The sequence below is a fragment of the Engraulis encrasicolus genome, chromosome 3 (assembly GCF_034702125.1).
Source record: "Engraulis encrasicolus isolate BLACKSEA-1 chromosome 3, IST_EnEncr_1.0, whole genome shotgun sequence".
Classification (NCBI taxonomy): Eukaryota; Metazoa; Chordata; class Actinopteri; order Clupeiformes; family Engraulidae; genus Engraulis; species Engraulis encrasicolus.
Window position 1 is genome coordinate 53,478,677 of NC_085859.1, and position 14,822 is coordinate 53,493,498.

Consider the following 14,822-nt stretch of genomic DNA (forward strand, 5'->3'; position numbering starts at 1 on the left):
TGGCATGCGTGGGAAGAATCATTGGTAGCCAGCCTCACATCAAAGGCACTCAGTCCTCAACTACTGTATCTAAGAAAAACTAGGAACGTCTTTTAATCCTCAAGCCCTAATTCACATGCATAACTTTCATAGTGGTACAAATAAAACTCAAAGGCACATTACCCAGAGCCAGTCTTTCACTGGCACTCATTGATTGATTGATTGATTGATTATTGATTTCCAGATTCACTGTATGTACATAAGAGCTGTACAGGTACTGTAGGAAATGAGTGGGGAGAGAGAGATGGGATGACAAATGACCCAGGCCGGAATCGACCCGGGTCGCAGTGTAATGCAGTGCCCATTGTTAGAGCCATGGTAGGGCCATGTTTGATCAATCTTAATGTAGGCCTGTGTACATATGTCTGTGTGTTCTAACTGCTGAGAGACAGTACTGTATGTCTGGATCTGTCTCACAATGTATATTAGCAGGGCCAGCTGACAGCTTTGGCTGGGCCCAGGACAAAGTCATATGAAAGGGCCCCCCTTACCCAATACATTCAATGTAATGAGGGCCCAAGTATGCCCCCCTCCCGGGCCTGGGACAGCTGACCCCTTTATCCCCCTTGTCAGCTTCCCTGTATATTAGTACTGCATTGTGCGAATTATGTGTTGGCCACTTGACACCTTCATTTCCCCTTGGTCTCTTCTGTATACTCTACTGTATATACTATATTGATCTGTAAAATAAGATGGAAAACTTAGTGGTACAAAGTATAATAGCTTTATTAAGCGTCATGAGATTCGCTTGACAGTCGTTTGGAAAGTTCACAGCTGCATGGTGACATGAAGGAATGACACTACCATCTAGTCTATTGTACATATAACATACATAGAACAACATCATCATACATTTTATTCATTAGAAAAAAAAGAAACATTTACATCCAAAAGAACTCAAGACACACAAACAAAACGTGAATTCATAATTATGATCAAACCATAGGCCTAATACTTGTAATTTGCAATCATAAACTCTCTCTCTCTCTCTCTCTCTCTCTCTCTCTCTCTCTCTCTCTCTCTCTCTCTCTCTCTCTCTCTCAGCAGCAATTCATGTCAACACAGCCAAAGCAAGGTGGTAGAGCGAGGGCTCATCTCATGTACATGGTCTTGTGAAAAACCTTAGTAATTTAGCTCAAAAGTGAGAAGCGAATTTTCCACAAGAATGACTATTCATTATTATGCCTGTAAAATAGGTAGGCTATTAGGCACCTGCGTTTTGAGTTAGTTTACCCAGGATTGTATCATGACCATGTGCCGGGAGCAAAGCCCAGGTTTCCAGTGATTAGTGGGTTGCCGTGCAACCATTGTCCAGTTAACACCTTTGACACACACACACACACACACACACACACACACACACACACACACACACACACACACACACACACACACACACACACACACACACACACACACACACACACACACACACACATCAGTGTGCGCTGTAGCTAATACAAAAAAACTTTAAGGAAATGTGTTAAATAACTGTATGAATGTAGTCTACTGTGTACTGTATGAGTTTTAATTTTGCTGCAAATATCAAACATATATACAAATTAGAGGTATTTCTTGGTGATTAAACTTGAAAACTGGATTGTGAGTTATTGTTGAAATCTGATCATCAAAAAAAAGTTTGAATTCAAAATGGGGAAAAAACGTCAATGGTTTGATTGCTTCACGACTGATCTACTCAGAGCAGATTTTCTATTTTTATTTCCATTTTACTACAAAAACCTATTTATAAAGAATCCTTTTGTTGATAAATGTCATTGGCATTTTAAAACAATATGTCTGCACATGTAGATCCTTTTAGAACTTCAATATCTAAGCTGTCAGTCAACAGCCATGAGGAAGATAATAATCGTTAAGAGGACTTTACTACCATACGACACAACCATGACATTACACAGAGTTTTTAGAAGATTACGACTTGGTTCTTGCCATTCTGGTGGCACCAAATGTATAACATGGGCCATGTTTTGAACAAGTCATTTCTAAAAAAAAAAGATCTAAGTGTGCAGCCATTTTGTTTTAAAATATTACTTTAGGATACACTAAAGACTGGCTTAAGCAACATCAGGGACAGATCCAGCATAAAGATACTAGCAAGGCACCAGTGTAGCACTCTCAAATTACATTGCTTACAAACAGAAAAAAATGAACAGGTTCTACTGTTTAGTTGGAAGTGCCATATGCTTTTTTCTTCAATAAATAATATCTTGACTGACTGCGGTACCTTGAGCAAATTCCCCTATACTGTCTTCTTGATAGTTATTTACAAACGTACAGTCCATTAAGATGACATTCAGAAATGACCTGTTTCTATCTAGTTATATAATAACAGTAACACTAAATGAACATACTTGGAAAAATCATAGGGAGCCTGTTCTATCATATCAACAGTGTAAATGATAGTTTGAAATCTTAGGCAGTCCACTGGACACACTGATATACTAGGCCTATGTAATCTGGCGACTGAATGAGCACTTGGTAGATCTTGGATGAGCGCAAATGACATCCAGGTACACTGCAAAAAGGTTTCTCAAAGAACCTTGATTCGGTTCATGGGGGAACCTAAAAGTTCTGGGAAGAACGCCAAGATAACCTTTGGGGGTTCTTCCACAGTAGCAATCGAAGGACTCCTCAAAAAGAACCTTTGGGCTCTTGGAGGAAATCTCCAATAAAACACTGGGATTCTTCCAAGTAACTTGTCACATATAGTTTGATAAGAAAACGTTTAGTTCCTCCAGAGTGGCGAATGGTTCTTCGGGGAACTTTTATTGTTTACAGTGTGGAGAGCACCATTCAGCAGGGAGAGCATGGTAATAGCAGTAGCAGTAGCAGTTGGCACGCGTGTGGAGGCCTGATCGGTCAATTCTTCAGTCAGAGAGCTGTATTAAATTGTCTTTGAAACTCATAAGACATCCATGGGGATCTTACGGTTGGGGGTTATTAAGAGAAGATCATGCAAAAAGGCCTGCATTACAAGCAAGGGATCAGAGGATATACGTACATAGTTCAAAATGTAATCTCACATTTTTTTAAAAAAAAGTTGTGACGTCCTTTACGTTCCACAGTTCTCTGCACAGTGTAACTACTACCCAGTTCTAGGTACAGTGTTTGACATAAAAAGCTATGAACAACAGCACACACTTTGACAATAAATCAATCTGTTTTAGTGTTGTGGCAAAGCAGCTAAGATTAGTGCTAGTGTACTATATTTACTGTACATACAGTTGCCAACGATGCTGTTTGCAGTCCTCCAATTCCTTCTCGTTTAGCACAAATTCGTTTTTGATAGTGTCTCAAACACATACATCATGTACACGGTCAACAGGAGTCTCCTCATAGCAGGTGCTCAGAGTGGCCAGCAGGTTTACCAGCCTGTATCTCCACACCAAGGTTGTCCAAGCCAGGGAGGCAGATTCTCCAATAATCTGTAGTACTCCAGTGTCCATAGGACTGGATTACTCCCAGCAGCTGGAATCATTTGATTATTTAAGATATCCATCGAGTCTTTACCATGCGTCTAAGGACTCATGCCTCAAATGCTGCCCGGGTCCTTCCTCACCATTAAACCCAAGCCCTTACTCACTTTGGCGGGATTACAGTGTGTCCCTACCAACATATTCAGTGTATCATATTTAACTGTGGGGTTGCCTGATTGGAAAGCGCCTGTTGTGTTCCACAAGCCTGTCCACTGAAGGCCCCTTCAGGACGCTGCCCATGCAATGATGATGTTTATACGCCCACCCATTGGATGTTTAATATGGGGTGTGTCCATGTCTTGATGGTACCGTAATGTCTTGACATCTCACACACACCAAAAAAAAATCTGTCCCCACCAACAGATAGCTGTACTGTGTCTGACAGTCTGGGAGCGCCTGCTTGTGTGTCCGCCGCGTGTCCTATATCAGTCTCTCCTCCGGGGGCACCTTCAGGACGTTGCCCATCTCCAGCCGGGCGCCGGCCACCTCCTGCGAGCTGGGGCTGTAGGTGCCCTCCGACTGGCGCTTCCTGCGGGCGGTCATGGCCAGGCACACCATGGCCACCCCGGCCACCACCGAGGCCAGGCAGGCCAGCGGGATGGCCACCACCAGCCAGGGGATGTGCTCCCTCTGGGGCTCTTGCTGCGCGGAGGAGGAAGAGACGGGAAAACAGGAACTCAGTTGAGGTGGAGGGGGAACGTCAAGTCAAGTCAAGTCAAGTCAGCTTTTATTGTCAGTTTCTTCATATGCACAGATCATACTAGGAAATTGAAATTACGTTTCTCTCTATACTGTATATATACCATGAAAGGACATAGACATACACAGGCTCTTAGTATTTGTTAAAATTGCTATTTACCTGATGGCATCTACAATTTCCAATTTTACAATTGTATTAATGGACAGAGGTTTTCACTTTTGTTCGTAAAAGCCCTTTCCAAATACACACATCATTGTGTAGCAGTGGGCTACTCAAGGTGCCAGGCCATGACTTACGCTGGTCTCACAGTTCTTCCCACTGAAGCCGCGTGCACACATGCACTGGTAGTTGTTGACCCGGTCCCGGCAGGTGCCGCCATTCAAACAGGGCTCAGACAGGCACTCGTTGATCTGCTCGTCACACCTGACACGGATAAAGGAGCGATAAAGGACAGAAACTATTTACACGTACGGTCTGTGAGTATTTTTGAAAACGCCTTAGTTTTGGCCTTAAACTGAGTTATGGAATTTGCATTTCAAAACCATGGTTTAAAAAAAATATCCTATTTAGAGGGCTGAAATGAACATGTCACAATTGAGCTTTTATTTTTTATCAACATGGCGTGTTTACATGTAAGCGGATATGTAAACCAGCACCTGAGAAGAAAGCAGCTAGACAGGTACTACTGTGTATTCCCCAGGTGGCAGAGGTTGCACAGACATTTCATTTACAGTACAGCTGGCACACATACTGTATTCTAGTGCAATGAATTATGGTAACAATTTGAAGTAGTTTATTTATATATTTAAATATTCATGAAAAAGATTTATCTTGTTAAAATAGGTGGGATAAATTGAGGAAATAAAATAGATATTATTATATTATTATTATTATAAAATTACATATTGGACTGTTAGTGGTCTCACCTCAATCCAGTGTATCCGGGTTTGCAGGTGCAGTTGGCCCCCCAGAAGCCCTCTGTGCAAACGCCCCCGTTGGAGCACTCAAGGTCCAGGTCACATCGCAGGGGAGGGAAACGCCAACTGGGTCACACGTAACATTATTAATACACACTCACTCGATGTACACAAAAAGGCACGATCTTCACAAAAACCCACACAAACCCACACACATTCACATTCTCTCTCTCTCTCTCTCTCTCTCTCTCTCTCTCTCTCTCTCTCTCTCTCTCTCTCTCTCTCTCTCACGCACGCTGCACGCACGCATGCGCCATGCACACACACACACACACACACTTTTGCACACATTCATTTATGGTTTCTGAAACTCATGCACCAACTGCAGTGACTGCCCTTTATATGCTACAGTGCATGTATACATCCTTATCAGCACAAAGCGTGTACAGTATGCTGCATTCCTTTTAGAAGACGCCTTATTGTAAATGATGCAGATAAAGCTTTTCACTGCTGCAATGCGTCAGGGCCAGATACCTTCCAGACCTCCGGGCCTTATCTGACATTGGATATATACTGAACGGACATGTAAATATACGAGTATAAAAAGCCCCATCCATCCTTATCTGGAATTGGACTAGTGACGAGTGTGCACAGCGTATACATGATGAAACCCCATTCCTGTGTGGTTCCAATGCTACTTCAGGCTGGCACATTCCTAGCTCAAACATTTGGCAGAGAGAGATGAGAGATCAGTCAAAAGAAAGTTGTCAGCAAATTCCTGTCTTGAGTATTTTTCAACTCCATTTACTTAATGGAACACATGGTTGGTCAGGCTTTCACCATTGGGAGCGGAGCCACTCTTATCTAAAGGCTGGTGAGGATGCAGGTTCTTTACTTTCTGTGTGCATGTTTTGTGTACATGCAGGTGCTAAGTGGGCAGCCATGGTGTGTGTTAATGGTTAGGAAGTTGGACTGTAGATCAAAGGGTTGCAGGTTCTGTACCCCCTTCTCCCCGCCCACACTCTTCAATATTCCCCCTCCACAGCACTTGCTGTAGTGGCCCCCAACACACACACACACACACACACACACACACACACACACACACACACACACACACACACACACACACACACACACACACACACACACACACACACACACACACCAGGAAAAACCGAGATAGGTGGCAGCTCTAGTGGGTACTGGTGGGCACTCACTTGCAGTAGCGCCCGGTGAAGCCCGGTGGGCACAGGCAGGAGTAGCCGTCCAGTTCGTCCACACAGGTGGCCCCGTTCCCACAGCTGTGCTCCTGGCAGTCGTCCACCTCCTCATCGCAGTTCCGGCCGCCGTAGCCCGGCGAGCAGACGCAGCGGTAGTCTCCGAGCAGGTCGTTGCATCGGCCATGCACGCAGGGCGCTGAGGCACACTCGTCCGTCTCCCTCTCGCAGTACTCGCCCTCGTAGCCGGGTGTGCAGGCGCAGGAGAGCGAGTGGAAGAGGTCGACGCAGGTGCCCTGGTTGAGGCAGGGCGAGGGCTCGCACACGGGCGAGCCTTTGCAGCCCAGGTCGGGCGCCGTGCCGTTCTGCAGCAGGAAGCGCGTCTCCTGCGGAGGGTCGCCGTCGTCCACCAGCGGCAGGTAGACCCCGCCCACCCGCACGTCGCCCAGGCAGCCGGTGAAGTTCTCGGCCAGGCTGAGGGTGGTGTTGCCCAGGAACTCCAGCGTGCCGGCGACCGGGGCGCTCTGTGCTGAGGGCTGCCCGTCTACGCTGATCCGCCACTGGGGGGCGACACCTTTGCTGCTACGCCGGGCCTGCGGCTGCTGTGGAGGTCGCTCCAGGTACAGTTCCACGTGGTGCCACTCGCCATCCGACAGCAGAGCGCCAGCGTCTGCATGCACAGTCTGCACCTTGAAGTTTGAAGTTTCAAGATCATTTATTTAACAAAGGGACAGCATATATTTAAGTTTTGTCAGAGGACGCGCTCAACTTCCTGGAAAAAATGAATGTCTTTGGGTGCGCGACAAAAGGTATCAACTTAAAGAGGAAAAATCTGCACTCACAAACTACGCCTCATTATTTATTTATAGGTTACCATAAATAAATAATGAGACGTAGTTTGAGAGTGCGGATTTTTCTTCTTTTAACAGCATATATTTAAGACATTTAAGACATTTTTACATTTAAGAAAAATGCAAAATATACAAGATTATAGCTATAAGGCTAATTTCCATCTTTTGTCCTTGGATAGGTTGATTGTCCGTTAACGTTGTAAAAAAGTGAAAGATGTTACAGACATTCGTTAAAATAAATGCAAAAATAAGTGCAAAAAAAACCCCAAATAAATACAACAATAAGTAAAAAAAGAACCTCTAGACTGTTTCCGCTGCGCAGCCTGGCGATGGCCGTGGCATTCTGCAGGCCCAGGCAGAAGAGCTCCAGGCCACTGGATGCACGCAGGAGGATGGCCGTGTCCTCACGGGTGCGCAGCTGTACGGAGACGGTCGTGATGGAGTCCAGAGGAGCGCCGTCCGCATGGTACTGGAGAGCGTTGTTCTCAAAAGAAGCATTGGTCCGGCCTGATGGAGAAAATGCAGACATAGTATGTAGTAATAAGTTCATTGTAAATTCTATCTAAATGCAACAGCATGTAAGATTGCATACACACACAGTACATACAGTACCTTGGACAAACCCTAAACCTTACCATAACCGTATCGTATAGTTAAATTCACCCTGAATAATGTTATTTACTTTAACATGTATTTTTAAATATATTCAGTTTTATCCATTATTGCTATTTATGATTTATATAATATACATCCAAGTTGAGTTGGGGTATGAATTCCTTGACTATGTGTTCAGTATATGTCTGTGCCATTAGTGTGTGTGTGTGTGTGTGTGTGTGTGTGTGTGTGTGTGTGTGTGTGTGTGTGTGTGTGTGTGTGTGTGTGTGTGTGTGCGTGTGCGTATGCGTCTGTGTCACTCACACTCATATCCATTTTGGAGATCCACACACTGGCTGCCCATCACACAAGGGTCGCTCATACACCACATGTGAGTCTCACACGCCTTGCCAGTGTAGTTGAACAGGCACTCACAGAAAAAGTCGTTCCAGGTCACGTTGCACACGCCGCCATTCAAACACGGATGAGCCTAGACATGGACCAAATGAATCTTTTTTCCTCTCACTCAAATCAGTCCTATCAAGCAGTATGTTTTATTTCAAATAGCATATGCCACATGGTAAATCACAGTCAGTTAGATTCCTAATTTTAATAGACCTGACCTCAAAACCGTTTTAAATCTTCTCACAGTACAACCCATAAATAATTTTAATTGAAAAATATACATTTAAATTTCAGACAAACATGTTTTTTTGCATGCATTTGGGTAATATAGGCAAAGGACTAACAAACGTTCCGTATCATTAAAAAAGAAAACGTAATACAGCCTACCTTGCATGTGTCGTCTGAGATGCAGTTTTTCTCCACGTTGAAGGAGGCCCCTGGTAAGTAGATAGCCTGCTGATTTTTGGTGTACTTGGCGGTCTTAGTCTTGTAGATGAAGAGCTGCGTCTGGTCCAGCCGGATGTCCTGCAGGCAGCCCTTGAAGGCCCCACCCCAGCGAGAGGCGTCCTGGCCCTGGGCCAGCCCCCCGACAAACGCCTGGTCCAGAGCCTCCACGCTGATCACCGGAGGGTTGTCGCCCTCCTCAAAGTGCACCGCCTGCTCGTTGAAGAACACCCAGCCGTCGTTGATGGAGATGGCCAGGAGGTACTTGTTCCCGTCGGTCACCTGGAGAGAGGAGGCGCGGGTGGAGGCGTGGATGTCCGCGTGCAGCGTGCCGTCGCGCAGGTAGACGGTGAAGTAGGGCTGCTCACGCCGGCGCAGCTGGAAGACGAGGCCCGACGGGTTGGTGGAGCGCAGGAAGAAGGAGACGCTGAAGGTGGAGCCGTGCGTCTGGGTGATGGGGAACATGACGTAGGACGAGGTGCTCTCGTGACTGAACGTCCACGATGGAATCTCTGCACAACATGAAAGTCGATGAGATGGTTACACCACTAACAAAGTATCTCTAATGACATCAATGGAATATGGTGTGTGTTGTTCTTGGGGCGTATATGCTTTTGTTTCCCTGAGTACAGTTGTTTTGATTTAAAAAGTAACACAAATGGGAAAGAGTTCTGAGTCTACAGTCAAGTAGGTCTATTGCATATCTGCATTGCATGCATTGTGTTAATGTTTCAGAAAATACAAAACATTATTTTTTTAAAGATATTTTTTGGTCCTTTTGACCTCATTCATGATAGTCCAGTGCGGATGGAGACAGGAAGCGATTTGGGAGAGAGAGATGGGGAAGGGTCGGCAAAGGACCGGGGCCAGGAATTGAACCCCGATCGGCCGCATAGCAAACAAGTGCCCCACCATGTGCCACGCAGGGCCAATGCAAAACATTTTTTACCAGAAATTGAGAGAAAAACCAATAGAAAGGCAAAAAAGAAAATGATCCTATGTGTGTACAGGATGAGTTGACTGTTGTCATGGTTACTTGATACCGACAATGGGGTGGGGCGGCTCCTACCTTCGGTGCAGAAGTTCCCGTAGAAGGGCCGGTGGCACTCGCACCTGTAGTCCGTCCACAGGTCCACACAGTGGCCCTGCTGGGAGCAGGGGTCCTCCTGGCACCACTCGGTCTTGTTGCAGCCCACCTCCAGAACCGGCTCCAGCAGCCCCACCGGGTCCAGGTCGGAGAGCAGGTCCTGGGGCAGGACGGGCCAGCCGTCCACCACCAGGTCCTCCATGCAGCCCAGGAAGCCCCTCTTGCTCAGCGTGGTGTTGAGGAGGTCCGAGGGAACGCCACCGACGAACACCTGCTTCAGGCCCTCCGGGTGGAAAAACAGCAACTGGTTCTGTCCACTGTCTTCCGCCTGCTTCACCTGGACACCGTCATCTCCGTCGTCTTCATCGTCAGCATCGGCGACGCTGTCGTCTTCATCACCCTCGTTGTTGTTGTTGTCACCACCACCGCCGGCGTCTCGTTGTCTCTTGTCGTCCCTTCTGGTCAGCGTGAGTTTCTCGTCCACGGTGACGAGGGCGTAGTGCCATCGGCCGTCGTTGACCGGGTCCAGCAGCGAGGCCTCCATCCTCAGGTCCCCGGACTCGGCCCGGGCCGTCAGGGCGCCCCGCACCAGCTCCAGGCAGAAGAAGTGGCCCGCCGAGCCCCTGTAGAACAGCACCACGTCCCGCAGCGTGGTCCTGAACCGCAGATGCACGCTGGGGCTCGGGCCGGTGGACTCATCACCACCACCACCACCACCACCGTTCTCCTGGTTCTGGGTGTGGTTCGCCTCCGGAACCTCCGCCAGTGCAAAGCCCTCCGCGGAGAAGGAGAAGGTGGTGGGGACGTCACAGCGGTCGCCGTGGAAACCGTTGGAGCAGGTGCAGGTGTAAGCGTGCTGGTGCTTGGGATCCAGGTGTGGCGTGCAGCTGGCGCCGTTCTGGCACTCGTGGTCCAGGCAACCCGTGAGCTCCGTGCCGCAGTCGGCACCGCCCCAGGGGAGCTGGCCCGAGTCCGGGTCGGGTCCGGGACAGGTGCAGACGAAAGCGTTCATGGCGTCCTGGCACGTGGCACCGTTCTGACACGGATTACTGGCACACTCATCAATGTCCACCTCGCAGAGAATACCTGAGAGAGAGAGAGAGAGAGAGAGAGAGAGAGAGAGAGAGAGAGAGAGAGGGATGCAGAGCAGGACAACGAATGTGTGAAGCAGACATATTCATGTGGTAATCCTCATGCACACGCAATGTAAATACCAACATACACACAAACATGCACACTGATGACCGTGTCCAACTCTGTTAATTTAGGAAGAAGGTGTCAGATGTATGAAGGGATGAATGTATGAATAAGACCTGAGCTGTTACTAAGCAGACTCAAACAGACACATCGTAATCCACCTGTCCACGTGGCAGTCACAACACAACACATACACACATGTGGACAGTGCCATCAAAAGAAACAAGTAGGGAAAAAGTAAAGACACATATTTTACATTTTCTTAAAAAATAATAATCATGGAAAATAAAAATACTTTTAAATGGCATCACAAGCAAACTTGGGAATAGGAATGTTGTATGTAGGGTAAGCTTTGATTCCTTTTAGAAATGTGCAGATTATGTGAAAAAAATACCTAGCCTACATAATAAAAAAGCGTCTATATATCCAGAGCGTCTATATAAAGAATACTGTTATTTGTAGTTTGAAATGTACCTATAACTGAAATTGATATGTATAATAATAATGGCACCTACCACCATGTAAAATGTAATGTGGAACCTCCTTCACAACTTCACTCCAATGATAGGCTATTGGAGCAGCAAGCTTATTCAGTGTTTCATTTAAAAATCCCAGAAAGTAATAAAAACTGAATAAAATATCTGGAAAGAAATTGAAGATTTGGAAAACGCAGTCTTCAGCTGAAGTAACTCTTACATCACCCTATAAACCACAACTAATCACAGGTTTCTAGGAAGCCTGGATGTACTCCATAAATGGGTTAAGCTGCTAAACACAATTCATTCATTTAACCATTCAGGACGTACGTCTGCACCAAACATGGCCATCCAGGAAGCAATCTACTGTAGACCTCCATAAATTAGCACAGTGCTGATTCGATTTTCTAATTAATCTTTTACCCAATTATCTTCTTGTCTCTTAACTAATTTGATTAAGACAAAAGCTCTAGCAGCTTAATTGAATTTCAATAAAGTTTCACTGTCATGATAATGCACTTGTCTCGCCTCAAAGACAATTGATATAAATATACAGTCTCCTTTCTATTTGAAATTGTCTAAGTAACGACTGATGTTGTAGAAAATGAATGACCATCCCAGGAACACAATATGCTGTGTACATACAATAGAGAGGAAAGAGCTGCAAAAAGCTTCCACCACAAAAGACTCATGAAAAAAGTGGAGGTAGATAGTGTTACCCACTCTATACACCATTTATTCTCAGAAATGTGCAGCATGCTGACAAGATATACATGTTGAAGTTCAACAATACAGAACTCTCTTCTCCGTCAGTTGGAGAGAAGATACAGCCTCTTTGTAAGGTGCCAACATACACCATCAAGTCGTCAAAGCCTCTGTGTGAACTCCTCATTTAGTTTCCCAATCTGACATGTCTGAGGTACTGATGTCACATTCTCCAAACACCACTGATCCACACATTACCGATCTGCCCCTTTGCCTGTGCTCTTACCCTTTGATCATGCCAGAAGAATCCCAACTGGCCAACCCTGTTACCAGCCAAAGAGCAAAGAGCCGGCCACAAATGTGCTCAACATCCATATCCGCAAACCTCATCACCAACTTCTACAGGTTCAATATCACACACACTTCATCACCAGCCATCCACTGTGAGGCCCTCGATATCAAATACTAGTTCCTGGCTTGTACTATACCAACATGGTGCTCAATAACGTAGTAGAGTAGAGTAGAATAGAGTATCATTATTAATTCCAAGGGAAATGAAGGTGTCCAATAGCATACATACATAAATACAGAATACAAAATATAGTACAGGAGGGCTACCACCCTCACCCAAGAGCCACTCTGCCCATGGGGTTGTGAGAGAGGAAGGGAAGATGTGGGCATCGCACCCAAGCTTCAATGACCATAAAGATACAGGACTGACAGAGGTCTTCGCCTATATGCATCCTTCCATGTTTAAGACAGTGATAATGACAAACGAATTCCCGAAGTTGCATCTTACCAGCCTCAAAACTGTTAACATAGAGTAGGTACTAAATACTAATTTAATTTAAAATACTAGACACAGGAAGGGCTGAGGTTACAGTGACAGGTTACAGGTCCTAACAGTTAAGACCATAGAAATGCATTTATATATACCCATGCATTAAGACGCAACACCTGTTCTACGTTTGCTGTTTAGATATTGGCAATGACCAAGACGTGGTAGCAAACCTTTTTTAAGGAATAGTAGGAATACCAAACGATGCATGTTATGAGGCAGTGGCAGTCAAAGATACAGGAAATACTGAAGTTGCTTCCTACAAGTTAAGACTGTAAGTAAATATACAGATACAGATACAGATACAAGTCCTGAGTTTTCATCCAACCAGTTAAGATGGTAAATAAATATACAGATATAAATATACATATACAGATACAGATACAAGTCCTGAGGTTGCATCCTACAAGTTAAGACTGTAAGTAAATAAACAGATACATATAGGCCTACAGATACAAGTCCTGAGGTTGCGTCCTACAAGTTAAGACGGTAGTACATATACAGATACATATACAGATACAGATATAAGTCCAGAGTTTGCCTCCTACCAGTTAAGACGGTAAGTAAATACACAGATAGAGATACAAGTCCTGAGTTTGCATCCTACCTGCCATGAGCACCACTCCCCAGAGGAGCAGAGCCAGAGTCCTGTGGCCCATGCTGGCCAAGTTCCCAGGACACATGCAGCAATGCGCTGAGTCCAAACAACAAAGACCAGCTCCCCTCCTCGTCTCCCCCTTCTATTTCTCCTTCCCTCCCTCTCTGGTGGTCCTCCTTCACTGCTTTGGTTTGTGCTCATTAAAATCCATCCTTCTCTCTCTCTCTCTCTCTCTCTCTCTCTCTCTCTCTCTCTCTCTCTCTCTCTCTCTCTCTCTCTCTCTCTCTCTCTCTCTCTCTCTCTCTCTCTCTCCAACCTACCTCTCTATCTTAGTGTAAGCATGTCTTTCTGCTTCTCTTTCCTTTACTGTTTTCTACCCTGAAACTATTCTCTCTTTCTTTCTCTCTCTCTCTGTCTCTCTCTCTCTTACTCCCTCCCTTCCTCTCTCTCTCTCTCTCTCTCTGTACCAGGCGGAACAACTGATAAGGAGATGAGCTGTGTCGTGTCTTCCAACTCCACCCTACTCTGCCACCCCCCACTCCGAGCAGACCGATCCGCCCGCTCGGTAATCCACCGCAACTACACACCCCCCCCTCCTCTCTCCACCTGCTCCTCCACTCCTCTCCCCTCCCATCCTTTCCTCCTCCTCTCTGCTTTCCCCTCCCTCCCTCTCGTCCTCCCTTCTTCCCTGTGTGTGTCTGGACCCGGCTGTCTTCTGTCAGCTTAGACACCAGGAATGCTGGTGGGCTGTGCGGCCGGGAGTGACGAATGCCCACCAGTCCAGCGGCACCAGTGGACAGTGGCTCAGTAATTAACCAAAATGTGATTTCAGCACAACGCCGGGCAACGGGAGGAGATTGGAATGTTAGGATGTGTCTGTGTGTGTACTTGTGCGTGTGTGTGTGTGTGTGTGTGTGTGTGTGCGCGTGCGTGCGTGCGTGCGTGCGAGTGTGTGTGTAACTGAGATACTTGAGAGAAAGAGAGAGAGAGAGAGAGAGAGAGAGAGAGAGAGAGAGGGGGGGGGGATAAGAGAGGCATTGATATTAAGGAGGAGGAGGGAGTGGTACTGCACACTAAAAACTACCTTTCATATAAAAGTATGGCATACAAAGTAATGGCACACACAGTAGATACTGTATTTATATAGTAGGCAGCAGTGGCCTAATGGTTAGGGCGTTGGTCTCTGGGTCAGAGGCAAGTTCAGGGTTTCAAGTTTGAATCCCACCCTGACTTCTCCCTAATCCTTCATCCATGGCT

At 46.1% G+C, this 14,822-nt stretch overlaps 1 protein-coding gene across 1 annotated transcript in view; it reads right to left on the reverse strand.

Annotated features, from left to right (window-relative positions):
• Positions 1-3,546: 3,546 nt before the first annotated feature.
• The window catches only part of crb2b (crumbs cell polarity complex component 2b), a 63,718-nt gene continuing 52,442 nt past the window's right edge, over positions 3,547-14,822 (reverse strand). Inside the window, exons 7-15 of the mRNA XM_063195737.1 lie at positions 10,210-10,837; positions 9,734-10,092; positions 8,608-9,176; positions 8,140-8,305; positions 7,520-7,728; positions 6,371-7,059; positions 5,160-5,276; positions 4,530-4,656; positions 3,547-4,175 (exon numbers count right to left, since the gene is read on the reverse strand). Of these exons, the coding sequence (XP_063051807.1) occupies positions 3,954-4,175; positions 4,530-4,656; positions 5,160-5,276; positions 6,371-7,059; positions 7,520-7,728; positions 8,140-8,305; positions 8,608-9,176; positions 9,734-10,092; positions 10,210-10,837 (3,086 nt within the window). The 3' untranslated portion in view covers positions 3,547-3,953. The remainder of the gene's footprint in view (positions 4,176-4,529; positions 4,657-5,159; positions 5,277-6,370; positions 7,060-7,519; positions 7,729-8,139; positions 8,306-8,607; positions 9,177-9,733; positions 10,093-10,209; positions 10,838-14,822) is intronic.